The 23,661-nt window shown below is 41.3% G+C and overlaps 1 protein-coding gene across 1 annotated transcript in view; it reads left to right on the top strand.

The window, feature by feature from the left end:
• Positions 1-678: 678 nt before the first annotated feature.
• lrpprc (leucine-rich pentatricopeptide repeat containing) overlaps positions 679-23,661 on the top strand; it is a 58,608-nt gene continuing 35,625 nt past the window's right edge. Inside the window, exons 1-22 of the mRNA XM_035606877.2 lie at positions 679-899; positions 2,139-2,341; positions 3,321-3,443; positions 3,742-3,863; positions 5,524-5,582; positions 5,859-5,945; positions 6,046-6,172; positions 6,373-6,517; positions 7,339-7,496; positions 7,748-7,853; positions 8,148-8,255; positions 15,663-15,781; positions 15,980-16,070; positions 16,811-16,880; positions 18,700-18,727; positions 19,455-19,512; positions 20,504-20,610; positions 21,289-21,366; positions 21,972-22,043; positions 22,229-22,342; positions 22,434-22,564; positions 23,453-23,538. Of these exons, the coding sequence (XP_035462770.1) occupies positions 691-899; positions 2,139-2,341; positions 3,321-3,443; positions 3,742-3,863; positions 5,524-5,582; positions 5,859-5,945; positions 6,046-6,172; positions 6,373-6,517; positions 7,339-7,496; positions 7,748-7,853; positions 8,148-8,255; positions 15,663-15,781; positions 15,980-16,070; positions 16,811-16,880; positions 18,700-18,727; positions 19,455-19,512; positions 20,504-20,610; positions 21,289-21,366; positions 21,972-22,043; positions 22,229-22,342; positions 22,434-22,564; positions 23,453-23,538 (2,401 nt within the window). The 5' untranslated portion in view covers positions 679-690. The remainder of the gene's footprint in view (positions 900-2,138; positions 2,342-3,320; positions 3,444-3,741; positions 3,864-5,523; positions 5,583-5,858; positions 5,946-6,045; positions 6,173-6,372; positions 6,518-7,338; positions 7,497-7,747; positions 7,854-8,147; positions 8,256-15,662; positions 15,782-15,979; positions 16,071-16,810; positions 16,881-18,699; positions 18,728-19,454; positions 19,513-20,503; positions 20,611-21,288; positions 21,367-21,971; positions 22,044-22,228; positions 22,343-22,433; positions 22,565-23,452; positions 23,539-23,661) is intronic.

The raw sequence follows: 23,661 nt of genomic DNA, 5'->3' as shown, positions 1-23,661 counted from the left end.
AGGAGAACACTTCCATATAATTTCCGACATATTTTCAATTAACTACGTCGTCGTCTGTTCAAAAGGACACCACTTATGTGTCAGTTGATTTTGGTAACACTACAGTGCATAGTAGTAAACATATTGATTTATTTATTTTTTTTGCAGCCGTTCGGTGTTGTTGTTGTTGGTGCTGTTTGAAGACGCTCCCTGCGCACTCGTCTCACTGCCGGCTGCTCATAGAGACCCATGCTATTCTTCCATCCCGGAATCCAGGCCGTTTGGATGAAACCTATGCTGTAGCTCATTGTGTACCTTACTCTGATTGGGAGGAGGCTGCGCTTGTGTTTCAATAACGTTTTGTTTGTTAGTTATTGATCCGAAAAGTCCGAATCTGTGCTTTCCAACTTTACATCATTGAATGACATGATGTGGTTCGAGATCACAATCGATTGCTAATCCTTGGTGTCCCGGATGTTGCGTCTGAATAGATTTACACGGAATCGTTTTAACATTTAAAACCACGTAAACAAGTAAAAATCAGTGTTGAATTCAGAGGCAAAAAAAAATCACGTATAATTTCAAAAGAAAAAAAACAAACAGTAGTAGGAAGTTCTGTGGCTGTGTAATGTCAATGTCTGCTGAGACTTGAAACCTCACCCGTTGTTCTCGCGGGCGTTCTCGCGGTACTTTGCCGGTCACGTGGTGAGGATGCCCTTCCACGCCGCGGTAGCAAACATGGCTGCACTCTTGAGATCAGCGCGGCTACTCAAAATATCGCCTTCTGGCTTGCTCCACATCACGGCGACCAGCAGAAACGGGCCGCCGCTCGGCCGGCTGTACAGTGGAGCCCTCGGCGGCAGCAGGACCGGTGGTTGTGCCCGTCTCAGCAGCCCTGCCTCCGAAAATGCGTCCAGCAGGTATCATGCAGCCGGTGTAGCCGCGATCCACGCGTGAAGCAGATGTCATTGAGGCTCAATGACAGCCAGAGACACACACACACACACACACACACACACACACACACACACACACACACACGCACGCATTAACACCTGTACCCATCTGCAGTGTCAAATGTAGTGTTAACACATATTTAGCCTCTTGTTCGATCGCGTGCCCTGCAGTTGGACGTCACCTAGCTACTTTATGAAGTAAACATGGCCTCCGTTTTACCTAAGGAGTGATCAGAGGTTGTCCAAGTGCATTTGAACCCAGACTTGCAACGCATCATTTTCCAGTGTAGCCCATCATAAGAGTTTGGGAGCATGGTTTAACTGCAGCAGCCGCCTCATGTTTGTCCCTGTTTAGTCGTTGGCGTGCTAACTCGTAGCGAGGTGCTCGTCGTTGAAGACAAGCTTGTCTTGTCAACATCTACTGATGTTCTTGGCAATTTAAAAAAAAGAAAAAAAAAGAAATTGAAGTTTGAAAGACTGCAAAATGCATTTTATCAAGAAGCAGCACAAGCGGACTACAGGCCTTGTGTGATGGTGGAGATATTACACAGTGCGTTTGGATTACTCTGGTGGGGCTTTTTTAACTCAAGGTCACGGCACATTACTAAACTTGCATCCAGAGCCACTCTGTTGATCTCCATCTAGTAGTTCACGAGGTACACCTAGCTGAAACTCATGCAACAGTGCTGCAATAAATCCTACCCACACGCATGTTATTATGGTCAGTTTGAGTTTGAACCGTTTTAGGAGAGGTGCTGATTCAACTTTATTCCTTTTTTTGGTAACGCTACTTCACTGTTGTGTTATATGGTCGGGTGTTTCTATTGCTTTGTCTACCCCTTTTCTATCTGGCAAAATAACCACATAACTTTGATGCGATTTTAGATATGATATTTTTGGAGGATTGTTGTGTTAGACTTCATTAGCTAAATGTACTTAATAATGGGCGAACTGTGTATACATATGTGTTGTTTTGCGTTCAATACATCCTGCACTACGGCAGTGGTTAGAGCAGCTGCAGAAAAATGTTTTGTCTCACATGCATCTGCAGAAGACCTACGTTTACCTGTCGTCTGTGGCTGCTGTTTTGTTGTTCTACCCGTCTTGTCTTCTCCCCCTCTCTGAATTATCCTACTCTCATTCACTCTATAACCTCTTCCATCTACCTCTGCCTCCACCTCACACTTTGTCATGTCTTTACAGTTGCGTTTGGCCGCATGCAGTGGGGTGTGTGCGTGGCTATGCCCTGGCTTCAGACACAAAGAATACGGTCAGTGTTGAGTTGCAGTCCAAGCAGACACATCAGTTTGACTGGGCTCTGGCCAAGCTGGACCACTCTGTGAGGAGGACTGGCCGCATCACCAAGACACTGCTGCTCAGTGTCTTCCATGATATCTGCAGTACAGGTAGGCAAGCAGAAGAGACGGATGTAAAGATGGATGTCAGATGAAGAGGTGGTCCATTATTATTAACTGTATAATCAAGGTACTCACACTCCAGCTAAATTGTTGCTGATTGACACAAGATCAGTGTGTTGTGTTCTGTGTGTATTGTGTATATTATGTACATTCTTTGTACATTCTATTTCTCCCCGTCCACGCAACACAGTGTCCGCTCACACTACTTCCCGTTTCTGACCCTTCAACATAAGTGTATTCTGCAATTGAACACGAGAGTTTCTTTCCGACGTCCATTGTGAAAGTGACAAACAATTCCTGTTTCGCGTGGGTTTTCCTCACAAAGGGTACTTTGGAGACATTTTTCCTCGTGAATGATCTTGTAGTGTGGGACCTTCCGTCGCTGATGAGTCATGTAGTGTGAACAGCACAATGACTGAAAATCAAATTACAAGACACCAAACCGTGTAGTGTGAACGGTACAGCAATCTTACCACTTTAAAATCGTGTAGTGTGTCTGAGACATTACTCGTCTCTCTCCCCCTGCCCTCTCCTCGGGGGTATGTCGCCCAAAGATTCTAGAGCGCTCCGTCTCCGTGTCCTGTCATGTGAAAATAAAAGCCCTTGCAGAGTCCTGTTATTGTGACTTCATGACATTTCATAAAATTCTGAATCAGCGGTGGCAATAATAAATGTATAGAATGTAAATGAAACCCTGGCATGATGCTATCAGAAATCGTGTGTTACTGCCTATTTATTGAATTAAATGTGTATTTTGATGTCAAAGAAATCTCTCTAATATAATTATTGTAGTTTCCCATCTCAATCCAGTATACACTGTTATGTCAATGTACTACCAAACACTGCATAGTGAATTGGGAAAGCTCCATATTTCTTCTCATTAGAATGACAGACTTTTTAGATTTTTTTTAATCCAGTCTTTCTCTCTCTACATCCATCCTTACCCTCTGTTCCTGTGGGTTTAAAGGTTATCACAATGGTAACCAGGCCTTGTTGCTCCTGCGGAGCTGTGGGTCCCTGCTGCCTGAGGTGCCTCTGGAGGAACGCACTGTGCTGGTGCACAGCATGTGGGAGAAGTTACAGGAGTTAGGTAAGAGGCGACAGCAATCTCAACAACTTAACCATCATATCATCAAATATTTTACCATGGTTTTAACTCTTAGAGGAGTCTAAGGTTTGGCTTATTAGTCTGCTAAAGACTGGTGGCAAGTTATGCTTTAGGTGACTGTTTAGAAAACGTCATGTAACCCATGTATTTGCAGTTGTGTTACATACAGAAAGTTCATCAGAATTACCAGGTGGTTTGTTTGAATCCTAATGTGATTTGTACAAGAATGGCTGTATGTTGTAAATGTTGATGTGATAAATTTGCACATTGTCCCCCGCAGGTGTACAGTTAGATGTTAGTCACTACAACGCCCTGCTAAAGGTTTACCTGCAGAATGAGTTCAAGTTCTCTCCCACTGACTTCCTGACCAAGATGGAAGCAGCTAAAGTCTACCCCAACAGAGTAAGTACTGCAAAGTGGGGTAATGGCAAGACAAACCATCAGTAGTGCCTTTGGGAACTGATGCAGACATCCAGATGAAGAATTTAGTTAATATAGTCTACTCTAATTGTTGCTGGTGTAATAACATAATTATATGTAGATTCTGTATACCTTATTTTTTACTAGAGGAATATTTTTATCCTACAGAATTTTGTACATCAGTCATAAACATTCACTTGCACCGAGGGATGGGTGGTATCTCAAAAATATTCAATGACTAAATGACTAAAGCAAATACCGCGACTACAAATTGTCCCGAAAATTTTGTTAAGCAGCCGGCATAAGACTTGCTTAGGCATTTCTCTTCTCTCTCCCTCTCAGACACACACACACACACACACACACACACACACACACACACACACACACACACACACACACACACACTTTCATCGCCAGCACCACAGAAGGTAAAAAGCTCCGACACAGCGCACAACGACACAGCGTGGGCGCACACACACACAGGCACATACCCAGACACAATCTCTGCCAGCAACGCATTGCCTTAAACTCCATTAAAATCCCAAAATTGTAAAACATGACATGGTGTTAAGGTGTTAGATAAAACTTCTAAAATATTCACCAAAATCTTTAGCTTCTAAATATCATTACTATGGTGGCACTCACACTTCACGCTCACTGACCCATCTAGATGCCAGTGACCTTCCGGAAGGCGTAGGGCGATGTTTTTTTTGTCCCGCCCACTACAATATCAAAATATGATTGGCTGGGTTACCCGTCACTTACTAAATGAACACAAGCTCCGGAATTCTGTCCCGATCATGAAGTCCTAACCAATGAGTCAGCAAGCTGTAACCTTTTTTCTGCCTAGAGACAACAACAGCTAAATCTGATTGGATAACTCTATTTTCAAGGTTTTACATCATTTACACTGTCATCCTGAAACAAACTTAATTGAATATCAGCCAAAAATCGGAATTAAAAGAGATTATTATTAATTGAAATGTGTTAAATATGACATTTAAAATGTTTTTTTAAGGTGATTTGTTAGGCCTTCTCTGAAGTCCTAGAAGTCTCTAAGGGTTCCCCACTGATGTTTTGTTAGATTTAACTTGGTTGAGATTCCCCCCCTTTTTGCATGCAAGTTTAAAATTGTTCCGATCGAAACCAGTAATGATAAAGATTAAAGAATGTTTTTAATAGAGGCATAGGTTGCAGGGAAAACTAGAATCATCATACTGGTGTGATTGTATGCATCAAAGGGTTAAATTGTGCATTTATGAAGTGCTTTAGATGAGATTTAAAAAATATTGCGAAATATATCGTATGTCGCGATATAACAAAAATATATCGCAATATTATTTGTTGGCCATATTGCCCAGCCTTACTTGCACCCCAAAGTTGAACTGAAATTGGTGGTCAAAAGTCATGGTTATTGGGACTGGTCTTTGGCCTTGTGATTAGATGTGGGTGGTCATACATGATGAGTTAAATTCCACCAAAAATGTAATATCTTTTTATTAAATTACTTGAAATTCTGCACTATTTATCTTATGAGTCTAGACGAACATGTATGCAAACTGCAACTGCACTGGTTGGCAGAGGCAAACTGTATGACCCCAAAGTGATGATTCTAGTTGTTCTGATTTTTTTTCCTCAGGTTACCTACCAGAGACTCATAGAAGCCTATTGCCAAAATGGGGACATCGAGGGAGCCAGGTTAGCAAACCTTCTGTTCTGTAGATTAAGCAGCCGATAGAGTTTATGTTCTGATGGAACTTGACAGATGGTTGCAAAACATTGTTCTCAAAAGATTACTTTTAATTCACATTACTGAACGTATGATATGCTTGTACGTTGTAAGATACATTATATTACATATTCCGTCCCTGAATGTTAAAGCTCCAGCTCTGACCATCAGTCTTTTTAAACAGAAAGATATTATAACATCAAAGTGTCCTCTTCCCGTTTCAACTTACTTCTCTGCTTCCTCAGCACCATATTGGGTTTCATGAAGACCAAAGGTTTACCCATCACTGAGGCTGTTTTCAACTCCCTGGTGACAGGCCATGGTCGCGCAGAGTAAGTGTCGCTGCTTTTTTTTCTTTCTTTTAATATACTTAAATGTTCAATGTTGCAAACTAAAGATTTTAAACAAGCTGTCATCATTATCACTGTACAGCGACATCGAGAGTGCAAAGAGCATCCTGTCTGTGATGCAGGGAGCAGGAATTGAACCAGGTCCTGACACTTATTTATCATTGCTTACCATCTTTGCTGAAAAGGGAGACCTGGATAGTCTGGAAAAGGTGCGTGTAGTTTCAAAACATGAACATGCTGCTGATGAACATTTTGTACAAGTGTATGTTTGTGTCTAATGCATGGTGGCCTTTTGAATCTCTCCTCTCTGTTCTACTGCTCTACTGTTCCCCTTTTACTCCACCCCATATCTTTTACTTTCGCCTTGTTTTCCTGCCTGATAAACCCACACTCCTCCCTTTTTTGTCAGACCAATGAGGAAGCAGAGAGCGCAGACTGCAGTCTAATGGACAGGGACATCATGCAGGTCATCTTCACGTTGGCTAGAGCTGGACACCAGCAGCACATCCCAAACATGGTTGAGCGCTTGAGGCATGAGAAACGTTTCCTGCCAGGTGAAAATGCACATTCACACTTCATGTCTTTCTCCAGCAATGTAGTCATCAGCAGCCAAAGTCATTTCAGTTAAAATGACTGGGACTCTGCTTTGTCATTGTGTTTAAAAAAAAACAAAAAAAACATTATTGATGAGACATATCATGCTTTTCAAAAAGCTTTTTTGTGTATGTAAAAGGTCTGCAAAGTTAAAAAGCACAACAATCTCTGCTCCTGAAGCTCCTCAAACACCTAATCAGTAGTCCAATCCGATAGGTCTGTGAGGTTGTGAAATCCCCATATTATAGACGTGCATCAAGCATAGCAGATAGTCTGGCACACCCCCAACAAAGCCTGGTAAAGTGAGAGCAAGAGAACATCCTACACCCACTGGAAGTTGTTGACCAATCACAACAGAGTGGGCCAGCTGGCCAATCAGAGCAGACTGGGCTTCCATGGGAGGGAGGGGCCTTAAACAGACAGGACAAAGCTAAAAAAAGTGTTTCAGACAGAGGCTGGAAAGAGGAGCAGCAGGAATGGACAGTCTGAGGAAACTGATGTGTTTACTGAACATTAGAGCATGTAAACTTTTTCAAGCGTTAACCCAAATTAAAATTATGAATCTGAATATGAGCAGACTGTCTCCTTTAATACAAATTAAGTTCATAGATGTTATTTTTACTTAACTATCTCACTTTCACTTTTTAGTCACATATTCACTGCTCAGAGCTGTGTTTGTTGTTAAACTATGATGTGTTGTATCACCAAATTGTTTTGTGCTTAGATGGCTAATTCATTAAACTTCTAACTGAGAAGAATCTCCATTTGTTTTTTCTTGTAGATTTTATGAACTTGTGTCTGAGCCTGATCACGCAGGGCGAGGAGGACACTGCTTTTGACATCCTGAAGAGTTTCCCTACTCTTGAGCCCAATAGTTACAACACTGACTCCCCCAACATTGGCAACTTCTTCCTCAGACACTGTGTCAATATGAATACGGTATAAAAAAAAATCCAATTAATCCACAATTAAAAAGTCAATACTTGTCAGCTTTTAGCATTCATTTTAACAATTTGTGTGTGTGTGTGTGTGTGTGTGTGTGTGTGTGTGTGTGTGTGTGTGTGTGTGTGTGTGTGTGTGTGTGTGTGTGTGTGTGTGTGTGTGTGTGTGTGTGTGTGTGTGTGTGTGTGTGTGTGTGTGTGTGTGTGTGTGTGTGTGTGTGTGTGTGTGTGTGTGTACTACTACTACAGGCAGTGGCGAAGATCAGGCGTTACTGCAAAGAGCTCCAGGAGTCAAATCGGCACAGGGACCCACTCACCTTCTCTCTGAATTGTTCTCTGGAGGCTAAGAACTTTGGTACTGCTTTCATTCACTTGTCTTTAGATAGACCATCGAATTTTGTATATTCTAGTTTTAATTCTTTATTTCTACAGATGAGACCCATCAAAGTACAGTTAAGTGCTGGGAAGAAAAACAAAACAAGGCTGTTGACAGGCGTATGACACATACACATATATGGCAAAGAATCACAGATAGAAGATGACGGCTGCTGTTTGGAACTTAACATATGCAATGCAGCACTGCAGTGATGGGAAAGTGGAAATGTCTTTCAACTGAATAACAACACTTTTGTTTTTGTATTTTTTACAGATATGTCTTTAGAGCTGATGAAGATATTGAAGGAGCAGGGCTTACCCGTAAAGTCACACTACTTCTGCCCCCTCCTCAGTCAGAATGTGAAGGACAAAAACTCAGCTGGTACAAACACACACAAACAGATTTTTAATTAACATCCAGGCTTTATGTGCCCATTTTTGAATTGTCCTGACATAACATTTTCTTTGTGTTTGACTCTTGTTGAATCACTGCAGCATATTTAAGATCGATGCCATCATTTTTAATATGCTGTTTTTGATTCACTCCTGAGACAATGATTACACTGAAGCTTTTCCTGTTTTGTTTTAAATTCCTTCATTGAGTGTCTTGTTTCCATAAGTGTGGTTTAAGAGAAAAAAAATTATTGGTGCTTGGTGACATTCGGAAAAGCCGTGCAGTGATCAAGGCTAATGGAACGAGCATCGTTAGGTAAATCATCTATTGTCTCACAAACACGAGCGAGACAGTGGGTGGTCCATTTCTGATATTATCGTTCTATCGCACTATAAACTGTTCACATTACAGCGCTTTACTTAGTTTACTTAGTGCTATAAACCTTTCATCCAAGAATTGCGATTACGTAGACGGCACTAGCTTGAGAGACTAAGAGAATCTAGAATTGAACTTGGTGAATTGTTGTGATGACCTGGTAGATCGATCCTAAAGCTGTGATGCCCCAAACAGGAAGGAAACATGTATACAAGCTGTTGCTGCGTCCAGTCTGACATGGAGACGGGCTGTTTTTGTGAGCTTGATGGTAGCAGTTTAGGAGTGCGTGTGTTATTTTCGCGGTGCAGAGGTTTATGAATGCTTCTGTCCTCTGCAACAGGAAGAGCTTGTAATGGAGAGTTTCTCTCAAATATTAATGTCTCAGAGTGGTCCAGCTGGGACAGATTTCACAGGGCTGGGGCAGTCGGGGGCAAAGAGGTCTGATTCCTGCATGTGAGTTAGAGCTGAAAGAGACGAAACAAACATGTCCAGGTCTCTCTGGAGGATCTCAGAATAGAGTTTAGAAGAGGTTCCAACATTAGCCATTCTTATTTATGTGCTGATGACCAAAAAGACATCATGACTTTCAAAAAAGTGCGTTCAGACATGAATGACATATTTGGCATAACAGCATGAATGGCAAATGTTGCCCCCTGGTTGCATACACGAATCATAAGAGTTTTTTTCTTTACTTAAATATTGGCAGCAACCATTGATGGATGATGCAGATTTTCTATTCTGAAGCAAACAATTCCCTGTGACATAACTCTGTCATCCGAGGAATTTTACATGTTAAATGTCCAACAGTAAACCTGTTATTATAGTATTTCTAGCATAGAAACTAATGTCAACTTTGCAGAAGCTGGTGAAAGAAGAAAGTGGTGCACATAATTTACGGATGGGTGATTTGGTGTCCTTTGCCTCGTGGCGGGTCAGCATAGCTTCCCTGTCATGATGACTGGGGGGCTCTACACATGTATCGACACATACATGGCTGCACATACAGGCCTGCCAGTCATTTTACTCCTTTTATCAAATCTAACTGTTTGTTAGTCTCAATCTTTTGCTGTCTCTCCTCTTCTCCTTTTACAGTAAAGGTCTGTCCTTGACCTAAATGATCCATCATAAGTTAAATGACTTAAACCATTTAAACTATACTTGATGACCTAAATATCAGTGTATAGCCTTTAATATAAAACTTGGGCACCCAGGAAAGAAACGTGTGAATGTATCTATAAAAATACACATTTGAATAGTAATTACAGCATTCGACTCCCGAATTTCGTTCCAACAGCCAGATTCATGTCAATCCTGAATACATCAGTGCTAGACAGTTATATATCATATCAAATATATTTCATAGTTTATGAATAATAATAGTGTAACTTTAATCACCTTGCATATCAACATGATGTTGGTCAGTCACGTGCAGTCTCGTGTACATCATCTAACTTAAGTCCAGTTGACTGAGGTTTATTACATGTGTTACCCAAAGACCCTTTAGTAATATTGCCGATATTGCGAGACAAATGAAAGAGATCAGCCGTAAGGCTTATAGTGACCAAAATTATCACGGTTATCAGTATTTTAACGATATTTTTAAAATATGATGAAAATGTTCAAAAAATACTGATACATAAACCTTTCAAAAGAATGGCTCATTGTTCTTGTGCAGATATGTTGCTACTGACAATTTAAAAAAAAATATTCATGACATTTGGTGCAATAGTAGAGTATGAGAGCATTTCCTTTATGTACATCCAAAACATTCAGAAAAAAAACAAAAACTTTTAGTTTGCCTTGTTTTGATTTTGACTGTTTGATTATGCTTTACAACATAACCACCATGAAACAATCAGATTTAAAATAAAACAAAACAAAAGTTTTATTTCTCTGATTCAATTATCTGTCCTCCCTCTCTGCATTCACTCTGTAGCTCTCGCTCCCCCCCCTCTCTATATATATACATACGTGCAGGAGGGTAAACTGAAACTGAAAGTGTGTGGTCTGCTTTGAACTTAGACACCATGTAGCTCTCGTAACTGACCCCCCCCCCCCCCTCCTGCATATTCTACAGCCAGGATAGCCATCTTCTATCAACTGTCCATCAGCACTTCTGTGCCAAAATATTTTGTGCCGAAATATGCTCATGCTTCTGGTGCGCCGTCACCGCCTTCCGCCGTGCATAACAAACCAACGTTGCATGCTGCGCCAGGTCTAGGAGAGCTGGACAGTATTTACTGTGGTAATCTACCACGGTTTTAATGATAATTACAATTTGAAACAGTAGAACTAACTATCGGGTATTTCAACGTGGTTTACCGTGAACCCGGTAACAGTTTCATCCATCCTGGAAATAACAAGTAAAAAGTAAGGGGTTAGGGTAATTTCAAGTCTCTTTTGACAGTGAGAGCTCAACGTGTTGAATCTGAATTCACAAGGGCACGAGGAAGCTCAGAGAGCTCTTGACTTTCATCCAAAGTTTTCAGGTCTTTCTTTTCTATCTTCCACTTCCATCACTTTTTTAGTGATGTGCTTGTGGTAGAAATTGTCTCAATGAAGGATGGCTGGCATTTGGAGACTTGTCAGATTTCACAACTCATTAGCAAATGTACCCTGTCAAACGTGTTCAACAGCTGCAAGACTTTTAAGTGCTTTATTTATTCTGAGATCTGGCTCTCTCTTTGGGGTTTTTAGTGAGATTAATAAATTATGTATTTTTCCCCTGTCATCTAATTGACAGCATTTGAGCTGACGGGGGGGAGAAACTGGTGAGACGAGTGTGGCGAGGCTGCAGATTGACTGCCCTGTGCGGTTGAGAAGGATTATTGGTTGGAATGGTACGATGCCTCAGTGCCTGTCTTGGCAGCATGAAGAAGATGACTAGACAAGAGTTAAAACATGCAAAACCACACACACGCAGACACATACTGGGGCATGACTTCTTTAATCTTTCACTCTCAAAGCCACACAAACACAGCAGATGGATTCCATGTATTGGAAAGAAAGGAGGACGGAAGGAAGAAAAGTAGAGAAACTTCTTTCGTTTACACACTCACTCGTTTCCTTACCCTGGTGTTAGTCTTAACCCTCATGAATGATGCAGCCTCTTTTTTTTTCTCCCCCCTTTCTCCCTCCTGCTTTCTACACTCATTGGCTGCTGGAGGTGTGTGTCTGTATTTGTGTGGGGGGAGGTCGGGGCAGTGCAGGTGATGTGACTGATGCAAAGTGACTTGATTTCATGTAAATGCAAGCGCTCTGAGGGAATTCACTTTGGATTACGCGCCCCAGTGTGCACAGCCCATGAAATATTAAGCGCCATGTCACTTTTTGTCCACAGGTGTCACTAGCGGGCAGAGAGGCCAGAGCCATTGGAATTGGAGGAGAGCAATGGGGGAGGGATGAAGAGGAATAGGGAGAGGAGGTCAAAAAAAATTCCTTTGCATTTTGATGAGTGTGGATCTGGTGGGTTTAGCAGAAGCATATGCTGGGCCAAACTTCCCACCTGCCGCCAGCTAGTCACTGCTTGTCAGTTCTCGTGACGTAGCACATTCTTATCACTTCTGACATGGCAGAACACGAAAAAAAGGGAGGGGAAATGGCAAAGGAAGGGAGTGATTCTTGCCTTGTTTGTTTGAGGTGATGAGAGATGTAAAGGCCTCCTTGTCTACTCTGCTTTCCATTTGCCCCCCGCCATAACCTCACTCTTATTTTCTTTTCTGACCTTTTCACTGTTTCTTTAATGAATCGGTAATAGAGGGGGAAGCATTAAACAAACAACACCACAGCAAGCTGAAATTCAGTCCTACATTTACTCTGTTCTAGCCTCAGCTATTGATGTGTGCGACGGGAGCCGAGCATTACCCTACTGAAAAGAAAAATGAATGAGGATCACATTGCAGCTTTTCTTGCCTCATTAAATGGACGTTTTGTTGTACTCTCTTCTGAACTTACCTCACCTTAAGAGAGTCATGAACACAGAGACAGAGAGACAGATGGTGTTGGAAGACAAAGGGAAGGAGAAGTGACATGTACTCATGTCCAAGATGGGAGGAAATGTCAGCGGTTGGTTCACTCCACTCCTCTCTTTTCTCTGCCCTCACTTCTCCTCTGTGACAGCTAACCTGAAGACATGAATCTGATGATGATATCTTGTGACCACTGCCATGTTTAACTCACTGCTTTCATCCTTCTTGCCTGGGTTGTATGTCATGCTTTATGCTGACCCAACCTGGAGAGGCCTCTACTCTTCTCAGTTCTCCTCTGTCCTGAATCTTTACGTTAAAAAAAAGTTCTGAAACGGCTCCTACCATATAAAGATTATGGACTAAAAACCCCACTGAAGAAGTGTACAGTAAATTGCCTCTGACGGCTCTTCGGACAGTATATGCATGTGTGTGAATGTGACTTGTCCTGTAAAGTGCTTTGAGTGGTCAATAAGACTAGAAAAGCACTATAAAAATAGTCCATTTACCATTTAGTCCATGCCTGCATGGACACTTAATGGATACCCCCTCATGGTGGTTTTTATATCCTGATGTTTGTACAAAGTAAACCGTCTTAATTGGTGAACTTTTGAGGTGCTATTAGAGGAATTTTGTTACCTTTGGACGGAGTCAATTTAGCTTTTTCTGGTCTTTGTGCTAAGTTAAGATAACCAGCAGTAGCTTTATGTTTTCCATATATGAAACTGGTCTTTTCATAACTTCTAGAAATGTTGTCCTATAAAGTGAATAGTTCCCCACACAGGCAAACTTATTGCATTTCTTAGTAGCCGTACTTATTAATGCTCAGCTAAGACGTGTAGTCAGTTTGTCGCAAGTTTGTAAATAAAGGGAGTGAAAACAGAGAAAAAACGGCCAGGGGTTCAAAGGTTTAAAAGCTCTTGGTCTCAGAAAAGTGCTGATTATCAAGAAAGCCCACGAGCGGAAGCCGGAAAGCGTGCAAGGCTTATGTATTTATAAGTACAGCTCTCATTCACTTGCTTTCTGTCAGTCTGGCTCACCGTGAAATTGATTATGGATTATTCAGGAGGAAAGCAGGTGCTCCCTCTCTTCTTTCATAAAAAAAGGCTGGATGAAAGCGATGAGGGGTTAAGAATGGACTCGTGGACGGCAGACTGGATGGAATCCTTCATTGAGAAGAAAAGGGAAGATCGCCTGTTTACTTTTTCTTGAAAGCATGGCAGATGGATAGTGAGAGGGGCAGAAGGAGGAGTGATATGGATGGAGGGGAAGGCTGGATGGATGGTTGTTGTGGTTCAGGTAGCCCTACCTGGCATAATGCACCCCCAGCCGCAAGTTTTAATGGCATATAAAAGCCTTGGACTCATCTTTTATTCAGCTAAAGAGAGAGACTGCCAGGTGAACACATAAGTCCCAGGAGGATGCAGAAACACAGAGCTGTATATATGTGTGGGCATGTGTTTCAGAACCTGCGTGGAAAGCAAATACACACACAGCATCTGGAGATGTGTCAAATCTAGGAAGCACTTTTTCTTCTTACTGTTTACTGAAGTCCACATGGGGAAAAAAGTGTATTGGTACACTGGATGCAGTCCTTTATAGCATACAGATTTATTGATATTTCTGTCCTGAAACTGCATAGCAACACACTAAGTAGGAGCACACACGTGGATGTGTGTATGCGCTCATTTAGGCCCATGTCCTTTGTGGGCACGCTTCCAGACATATGTAAAGTGCTGCAGTGCCTCTTCCATATGTGCACACACTCCCAAACACACAGACACTTGCAGGCATATTGAGTGTGTGAGCGGCTGTTCCATATGCATGTGGCTGTTTTGGCCTCCTTCCCTGGGGCAGGACCTCAGGGCTCTGCTGGAGAGCAGGGTAATGGTTGAAGAGTCCACTTCAGCCCTCGTGCATGTTTATGTTCACGTTTCCGCCAGTCCAAGGTAGAGAGGGAAGTAACCCTTAGCATTCTGGTGCGTGCGTTAAGATTTAACTGAGGGGGCGAGAGAAAGTATGTGCCAGCTCATTTCTTAGACCCGGATTTAAACAGTGGGTAGACGGCTCCAGGCCTGTACGAGAGTGAATGGAGAAAAGTGTTCATATCCGTACAAGTGCAGCATATGATTCAGTCAAAATCAAAACAAGCCAAACAAAAAGTTTTTTTTTTTTTTCTGAATGTTTTGGATGTACATAAAGGAAACGCTCTCATACTCTACTATTGCACCCAATGTCATGAATATTTTTTTTTAAATTGTCAGTAGCAACTTATTCCATCTGTATTTTTGTGAACATAAAGGTGATGTGAAAGAAAATACTGAAAATGGAGAAGAAATTAAATTAAGCATCCATCTAGATAACTGATTAATTGTTCAAGACTTTTTTAAAAGCATATTTCAGCTTTCACTTTTATTTTGAATACATCAACCTGGAGTCAGGGAACTCATTATGGGCATTCCTGGCATTTGTTAGACAAAATATCTAATTGACTAGTCAAAATAACCTGACATTTTAATCAATGATAAAATGAATAATTTCAGCCCAGAGGCCTGCACTACGAAGCAAGTTCAACATATTCTGAATATCTTTTGGTTGTCTGGCTTAACTGAACCAAATCGTTAGAATCATTAACAATTAAGTTCATAGTATGATATGAAAAGAAACGCTGATACCTGCATATCATTTTTGTTGAAGCAACAGATCCTGTATAATGATGACTGGTTTTCCAGTGATCTGATTGGTCAGTAGTCGGGTCTCAAACTTAACCTGCTACGGAGTAGGTTAGCCGTTCAACATAAGTTACCATGGTGATATACCCTGGTAAGACGTGAACCAGCTTCGTAAGATGGAAAACCCAGAGTCAAACCTAAAGTAAACTCGATAACCGCAAATCCTGCTTCGTAGTACAGGCCTCAGGTCTCATACTACATGTTTTTGTTTTTTGACACAACTTTCACAGATATTCTTAACTAATTCTGTCACTACAAAGATGCCAACCTATCCAGCTTTTAAATAGCACAACGATGATGTTAGTTATTTTTTTGTGTTGTAGGTGTGTTGGAGGTGGTGAAGGGCATGCAAGAACTCTCCGTGTCCCCTGATGTTGATACATTTTCCAAATTCATCCTCCCTGCTTTCCCCAGCACGGAGGCAGCTCGACAGGCCCTCATGGTAATGTCGTGTGTGTGTGTGTGTGTGTGTGTGTGTGTGTGTGTGTGTGTGTGTGTGTGTGTGTGTGTGTGTGTGTGTGTGTGTGTGTGTGTGTGTGTGTGTGTGTGTGTGTGTGTGTGTGTGTGTGTGTGTGTGTGTGTGTGTGTGTGTGTGTGTGTGAGAGAGAGTTGAACAATCTTTCGATATTTCTCTGTTTAGAATGCAGGTATCCCTGTGGACTCTGAGGCCTTCTTGTCTGTAGAGGTTCACTCCTTGGCAGTTAGCGACTTGGGCAAACTCTACAATTTATGTAAGCACACACATACACACACACACTTCAAAAAGGCTGCACTGCATATTGAGCCCCCATCATCATAAAAATTGCCGCTTTGCCTGCGGGCTAATAGGGCCAGCGTAAACACAGAATTTGCAGCCTCCCTTCATACATTTTCCCACTCACTCCTCTGTACTCATCAGGCCTTTTAAGAGATTAGTCTGTGTGAATATGTAAAGAGCGAGAATGAGAGGCGCCTCAACTGGCATGGGATAGAGATGTTAAATAATGGATGATTCTTCTTGTTCTCTGCCTTTCATCTCATTTAAGTCTCAAACATCCAGCATTGGATTTCACATACCTCACTCTCTTTCCTCTTTATGTATTTCACTTTACAGGAAGAAAGCCTTCAACTGTTCATAAACATGTCCTCACTGTGTAGTATTACCAGAAATACAGTGCACCCTTAAAAGCTTCCGTCAAAAGGTTTAGCAAGTAAAATTTATTTTTACTGCTTTCAGCTTCTTCAAAATTACCCTATGATATAGTTTTGAGCAACGCTTCATTTGTCATTTCCCAAGTTTACATAAGACATTGCTGAAAAACTGCTAAATATAAGTAAATGATTTGTCTTACAGCTCGACTTCTATTGCTTAGTCACCAACCATATATACCATAACTTCACATCATAAACCAAATTGCTCAGTCCACATGAAGACAGTTTAGTCTTTCTCTCTTTCTTTGCCTGTAATTGTTTTTCTTGTCTTCATTTCCAGTGTCAGATCCCTCCTTCCCCCCGTTGGAGCATAACATTATCCGGCACAGCCTCATCCTGGGCTTCAGGAAGTGAGTCAATTAGCCCATAGTCTGCTTGTGTCTTTGTGTTCCTAATGATTTGATATTCCATATTTCTCCATATTCGGCCTCATAACTCCTGACTGGCGTTTTAGGGAGGCCTGTAGCACTATTGGAGGTCACTGCGGCATATGCTATGAATATGACTTGTGCAGCATATCACACCATCTACAGTGTCTGTGTATGGCCAGCTGCAGGGAAAAACACTACATCACACACAAATACACACTGGTGCCTCATGCATATGGAGGCCGTCATCCCTCAGCTCTCGCCTGAAAGCGCTGTGGGAGATATGTAAATTAGAAGATGCCCACCATTGGCCCTTATGTAGTGGACACACACACACACACACACACACACACACACACACACACACACACACACACACACACACACACACACACACACACACACACACACACACAGTGTGCCTTCGGACCAGGGTCTGACCTGTGGGCTTTCGTTGAAAAGGGTGTGTATGAATATTTACTGTTTAACACCACACACAAATGCACCGCGGCCCCCCGTGCGTGGCTGGAGGTGAGTCAGAGAAAAGTGCTGACCCGTCTGCAGGGACCAAAGTTATTTCTCACTCTAAAAAGCCAAAACATTTTCATTTGAGCTCAACTTTGAACTCACCATCATTTCACAAAAATCATGTTGCCACTGATGTGATATATAGTGTATGTTGAAAAGTCAACTACCATAATAGACGGAATTAAGATGATTTGGTTTCTTCCCAGGAATGAAATATATCCTTTAAGAAATTGTCTCATCCTTTTTTAAATGTCATAAAATAATTGTCACATTGACCATGCTTGCCTTGGTCCATAGTTTTATATTTTTTTAGTTTAAGGGTTTGAAAAAAATGCAAATAAATTAAAGGGAAAGAAAAGTGTCCGTGCGTTCGCTCGCTGGTGCGTGCACGCTTGCCATTGCAATGTGGGACCTGCCCCTGTCATAGACAAGGTCAGGGGATAATTTAATCATTATAGTCCTCCCCTTTTCTCCTTTCTCTACACTAACTAGCTGACAACGCCAGAAATGTCACACATTGTCATCATTTAACGTGTGGGTGGGTGGGTGGGTGTTTGTGTGTTTCAAACTGAGAAATCTTAATTCATTAGCTATGTCATAGAAATATTATGATATTATATTATGAATCATTACTTGAATCAAATCCTTTTTGTTGTCAGAAAATTAATATAAACACATTCATGTCAAATTTTTGGTTATATTTAAAAACTTATGATATGTAACACATAGGGAAATAGATATTCCCTATTGGGAAACATTTATGAAATTAATTCCTTTAAATATACAAACAAACATATATTCTTGCAGATTTAGAAACTATATACACATGCTATGATGACTGCTTTTACATAGACAGATCAAATATAAGTCTCTAGTTCACCAACAGTCCAAGCAATTGACAATAAGAGAGCAAAGTTTAGAGACATTTTCGAATATTGTGATTTGACAGCTTCAATCTTAGACTTGTCATTCAAGAAAAAAAATGGCAAAGAAAATAAAAAAAGATGTAAATGATTTAAATTAATACAGCTAGTTAAAGTTTGTCTAAAAGAAGCATTTATTGGAATAAGCAATGGGGAAAATCATAAAGGCATTTTTGAAAGTGTGTTGGTGCATATGTTTCTTTAGATGTACTGTCAGAAATGTAAATGTTCTTGTAGGCGTTGCGGCCTTAAAGTAAAACGTACCTTTGCTAATGAGCAAAATGCTGACAATTAATGCACAATGTATGTCCACTGGATGCTCATGTCTTGTCCTCTACTGCCTCCTGCAGGTCTGATGATGTGGAGAGCATGGCAAAGGTAGGTCTGTCTGTGCAGAATCTTACACCAGTGCAGACAACCATTGTGAAAGTAGTTTAGTACAATTTGTGAAAAATGACCCATTTTAAAATTTTAAACGCCATTTCTTTAGCCATCTATAGGACGGCTTGTTCCTCTGAACAAAATAGCCCCGATAAACGTATCACCGTCTGCTTCATGCTGAGTTTCATTGAGGGAGAAAATACAACGCGACAAACCCTTCTGCTGCCTTTTATCTAAATCTCTTTATAGGACATCAAGCATATAGTAATGAAATTTGGTGGATGTTCAACTGAATTCAGAATACTTTGTGTTCCTCTAGTGGTACATTTTGGCATGATTTGCAAACCTTTAAAATACAAGCTTTTACGAACAATTTTTTAATGTTAAAAATAAAAATGAAAAATAAAGAAAAAAAGAAATCAGAATTGTACGACTCTTGAGTCACATAAAACAATAGCCTTATCAGTGATGTTATTTTTCTTGTACCTACTACACACTAGAGCAGGAAAGTAGTACGAGTTTCCTCATGAGGCATGTATTGTGTGTGTGTGTGTGTGTGTGTGTGTGTGTGTGTGTGTGTGTGTGTGTGTGTGTGTGTGTGTGTGTGTGTGTGTGTGTGTGTGTGTGTGTGTGTGTGTGTGTGTGTGTGTGTGTGTGTGTGTGTGTGTGTGTGTGTGTGTGTGTGTGTGTGTATTTGATTTGATTTGTTTTTCTTTTTTTCCAGATTACAAAGCTCTTATTCCAAGACAAGCGCTTCAGCGTGAGTGGCTCCATGCCTGCTGGTAAGGAAACATTGAAACACTTTGCTATCAAAGGCAAGTCAGAACATGCATTCAGTGTCCTTGTATGCAAGATATGTGTGTGTTTGTGTAGGTGCCAAAAAGAGAGGACAACACCTCTATCGATCACATATCGGTATTCAAACTTGCAGACTGTCCCTGCAGTCTCTGACTCAGACACCTTCCTGCTATAATTCGGATGACAGCTAAATCCCTAGTGTTTGTATTTGTGTGTATCTGTGTGTGTGTGTGTGTATGTTCAGTCTCATTAACAGCAGACTGCTGACTGGTCCACTCCCTGTCATGAAGTGTGTGTTTATGTTGAGGTGTGTGTTGGTGTTTGAGAGTGAAAGACCGGCTCTCTCCGTTTGAGGAAATGGAGCCTGTCTGCTGACACAGCGCTGAGTAGTTAAAGGTTGTGTGTGTGTGTGTGTGTGTGTGTGTGTGTGTGTGTGTGTGTGTGTGTGTGTGTGTGTGTGTGTGTGTGTGTGTGTGTGTGTGTGTGTGTGTGTGTGTGTGTGTGTGTGTGCGTGTGCGTGTGCGTGTGCGTGCGTGCGTGCGTGCGTGCGTGCGTGCGTGCGTGCGTGCGTGCGTGCGTGCGTGCGTGCGTGCGTGCGTGCTGTGTCAGTATGTGTCACGGAGTCCCCAGCGCAAAGACTGGTGTGTGCTGGTGGGAGCGATGGAGACTGTTATCCATGTCACATCCCGTTAGACGACATCTGAGATTGTCTGTGTGTTAGGGAGTTAAAGTAAGGGGAGGCTGTCACTACCAGCCGTCGAACATTCACTCTCCAGCGAGAAAGCAGCCTCTGTCAGCAGAAAAGAGACAGTAACACACACTGCAGAGGTTACAGGAAAATAGTATAAATGGAAGCAGTGACTGACACAGTGGCAAATTAAATTTATTCCCAAGACAACTGCTCACTCAGTCTCTCTTTCTTTCTCTCTGTGTGTGTGTGTTTTTTGTTTGTTTGTTTGTGTCCATCCCATCCAGAAAGGGCATCGTACTTCTTGTACTATCTGTTCGACAACATGACAAAGATGGACGTGCAGGCAGAGGAACACAAACTGCGGAAATACTTAAATCGGTTACATTCTCAGGTACATGCAAACACTCATTGATTAGGGGACTGAAAACACACACACAAACTATACATCATTCATACATAAATATATTGCATATTCAGTTCATTCATAACTTTCTCATTTAAAAAGCTTACTCTCTCTTATCTGAGATGATTTGCAGTGTGTAATCAGACTTGGATTATTAACAATACACAAACACACTACATCAAAATCACTAAATAAATGTCCTATTAGAATTGAGAAACGATAAACATGAATCTATTCTGTCTATTGAAGCACAGTGAGTGAGAAAACATCACTCAAGCTCACAATTGAAGCTTCTAAGTTAAGCCATGGTTAAGATATAGTGGCGGCTGTAGCTGAGGAGATAGTGAGTCATTCACCAACCAGAAGGTAGGTGAACGACTCACTATCTCCACTGCTAAAATTGCCCCTGCAGTGTCTGAATGGGTGAAAGTCACTTGTACTGCCATGCGCTTTGAGTGGTAAATAAGACTAGAAAAGCAGCATATAGTGTACATAGCAGTCCGTATACCATAAACCTTGTTAAGATATTAAAAGCCTTATTAGTTTACTACTTTTGTTCATTTTGTTCAACTACTGATCCAACTTTGATCCAAACCTCTGACCTTTCGGTCAGATGACTGTTGCTTTGATTATGTTGATTTTCTTCCTCTTGTCTCTTCTCTGCAGAAAATAACCATTCCAGAAGGCATCTGTAAAGGCATCACGAACCAACTGCAATCTTACAATGTCCCAAAGCTCATAGAGGTACAGAGCATGACCTCCGGTCTTTTAGACCCATTAGTGCGTCTAGATATTGTCCAAATTTTCTCAACACAGTATTACTCTGGATGTTTTGTAGTACAACTGTTAGATTAGTCACTTGACAAAAGCATCAGTACAGTTGACTAGGGCTGTCCATCTTCCTCTATAATTCCAATATTTAAATGTAATTTAAAATTATTTTGACATCATACCAACAACAGTTCACCTTTCCCCAAAGTTGCACTATCTACCGATATCTATCTATGTCGGTAGAATATGTCCCAGAGATGTGAAAACATCAGCTGAAGGGTAGTTTCTCTCTCTCTCTCTCTCTCTCTCTCTCTCTCTCCCTCTCTCTCTCCCTCTCTCTCATTCTCTCTCTCTCTCTCTCCCTCTTTTTCTCAGAATAGGAGCAAACAAAACCACGTTATTAAACTCAGTGTAGAAAGATGGGCTGGCAGCAGTATCAGCCATCACGCACTGCACATATATTATTAGAATATTTTAATAATATTCGACTTCCCAAATTTGTTCCAGAAGCCCTACAGATAGTGGGCAGATTTGTACTAGATTCACTGTATGTGTTTGTCTCTGTATGTGTGTTTCAGGATGTAACGGCCTTGATGAGCCAAGGATACGGAGCGTCCAGTGACTCTTTGTCACCCGATGTCCGTGTTGCTGTAAGTAGGACAGGGTGAGGGGGAAAATTAGAACATTTTCCTAATGCAATAAAATACAACATAATAAATATTCTTTATGCTGAGAAAATGTGTGTTACTTGAACACAAATTATTACTTAAATTATTACTTATCAATAGAATGTGTTTGATCTTGTACACATGCGCAACTCATCTGTCTCCATCAGGGAACTGAGGCTAAGGTGGCGAGGCTTTTGAAGAAATTAGCCAAACTGAAAGCCGAGGACAAACCAATTGGCACCGTCCTCAACAATATCATCCATGCTCTCTGTGTTGAGGAGGTAGGATTCGTTTGGATCACTCCGTCTCACAAAACCTCCTCGTCTTATTGAAATTAGTTGTTTTGCTACTTATGTTTTTTTGTCTGATCAGAACCTGCAGCACGCCCTTGAGCTGAAGCAGCAGCACAAGGAAGAGATCATAGTCACCAACTACACCTCCCTCATCTACCTGTGCTGTCGCCAAGGCAATGTGGAGGAGGCGCTCAACCTTAAGAGGGAAATGTGAGTGGAGCAGGATACACACACAAAAATTCTTTACCCACACACACAAGGTAGTGCTGTGTCTGCCAATATGTCATTAAAGTTTTACTTGAGTGTTATTAGGGCAGACATTAATGCAGGGCCCTCTCTCGACTGGCTGGAAGGGAAGAAGCTCTCCCTTCCTGCTCTTTTGTCTCTGCAGGACTGTCTGTTCACTTTTTTGCATATAGCACTGGTGCTATAGAGGCTGATACTTTTGTAGCATAGGCCAAAAAGTTGCAGTACAAATAAACATCTGTTACCATCACAAACAGGTATGTGACCCGCAAATTACATTGCATACAAGGATGATGAAAAATATTTTCATTTGAATGTCTTGCTGGGACATTAAAACTTAATAAAAATGTGAATTTATTCAAATGAACAGTTCAAATCTCCATTTAAATTCATCACATCATTAATTATAATATTATTCATATTGAATTGAAAGTGTGTAAATCACAAATAGGAGAACTAAAAACTGTCTGCCGCTGTCCGATGTATTTGGCTAGCCCGAAACGCTCGGTAAACATGGATGGTTCGTTTGGAATTGTGGGACATGGTGTTTGATGTATAGACTTAGACAGGGACTTGGTTTTAACTTGCACGACAGAGTGCAACTTCCAAGTAGAATAGCAATGCTTCATCCTTTCTTCTCAAGTGCACAAACCCTGGCTCCGTTTCAAACACAGACACGCACACACACGCAAAACTGTATCACACAGCATCAGACTGAACTCCAACTGGAGAATGTATAATACATGAATAAAATTTTGTAAGTGGAATATATTAATCTGGTCTGTCTGTCATCCCCCTCTCTCTCTCTGTCTCTCCGTCTCTCTCTCTCTCTCTCTGTCTCTCTGTCTGTAGGAGTTGTAAGGACTCATCATCTATTCTGGATAGCAATAAATACATTGCACTGGTCAGGGCGCTTTCCAATAATGGCAGAGTGGAGGGTAAGTTACTGTAGGGTTTATTATTGGTTTAATCTGCCTTTTTTATTTATCATTCTGCCTATATCGTGTCTGAAAACCATCACTTTTTAGAGCCAAAGTAACTTTTTCAAAGTTCTTTCGTCT

Source organism: Scophthalmus maximus, chromosome 10, assembly GCF_022379125.1.
Source record: "Scophthalmus maximus strain ysfricsl-2021 chromosome 10, ASM2237912v1, whole genome shotgun sequence".
In the NCBI taxonomy this organism is placed as follows: Eukaryota; Metazoa; Chordata; class Actinopteri; order Pleuronectiformes; family Scophthalmidae; genus Scophthalmus; species Scophthalmus maximus.
Note: the sequence above shows the minus strand (reverse complement) of the source record. Positions and strands in the feature narration are given on the sequence as shown.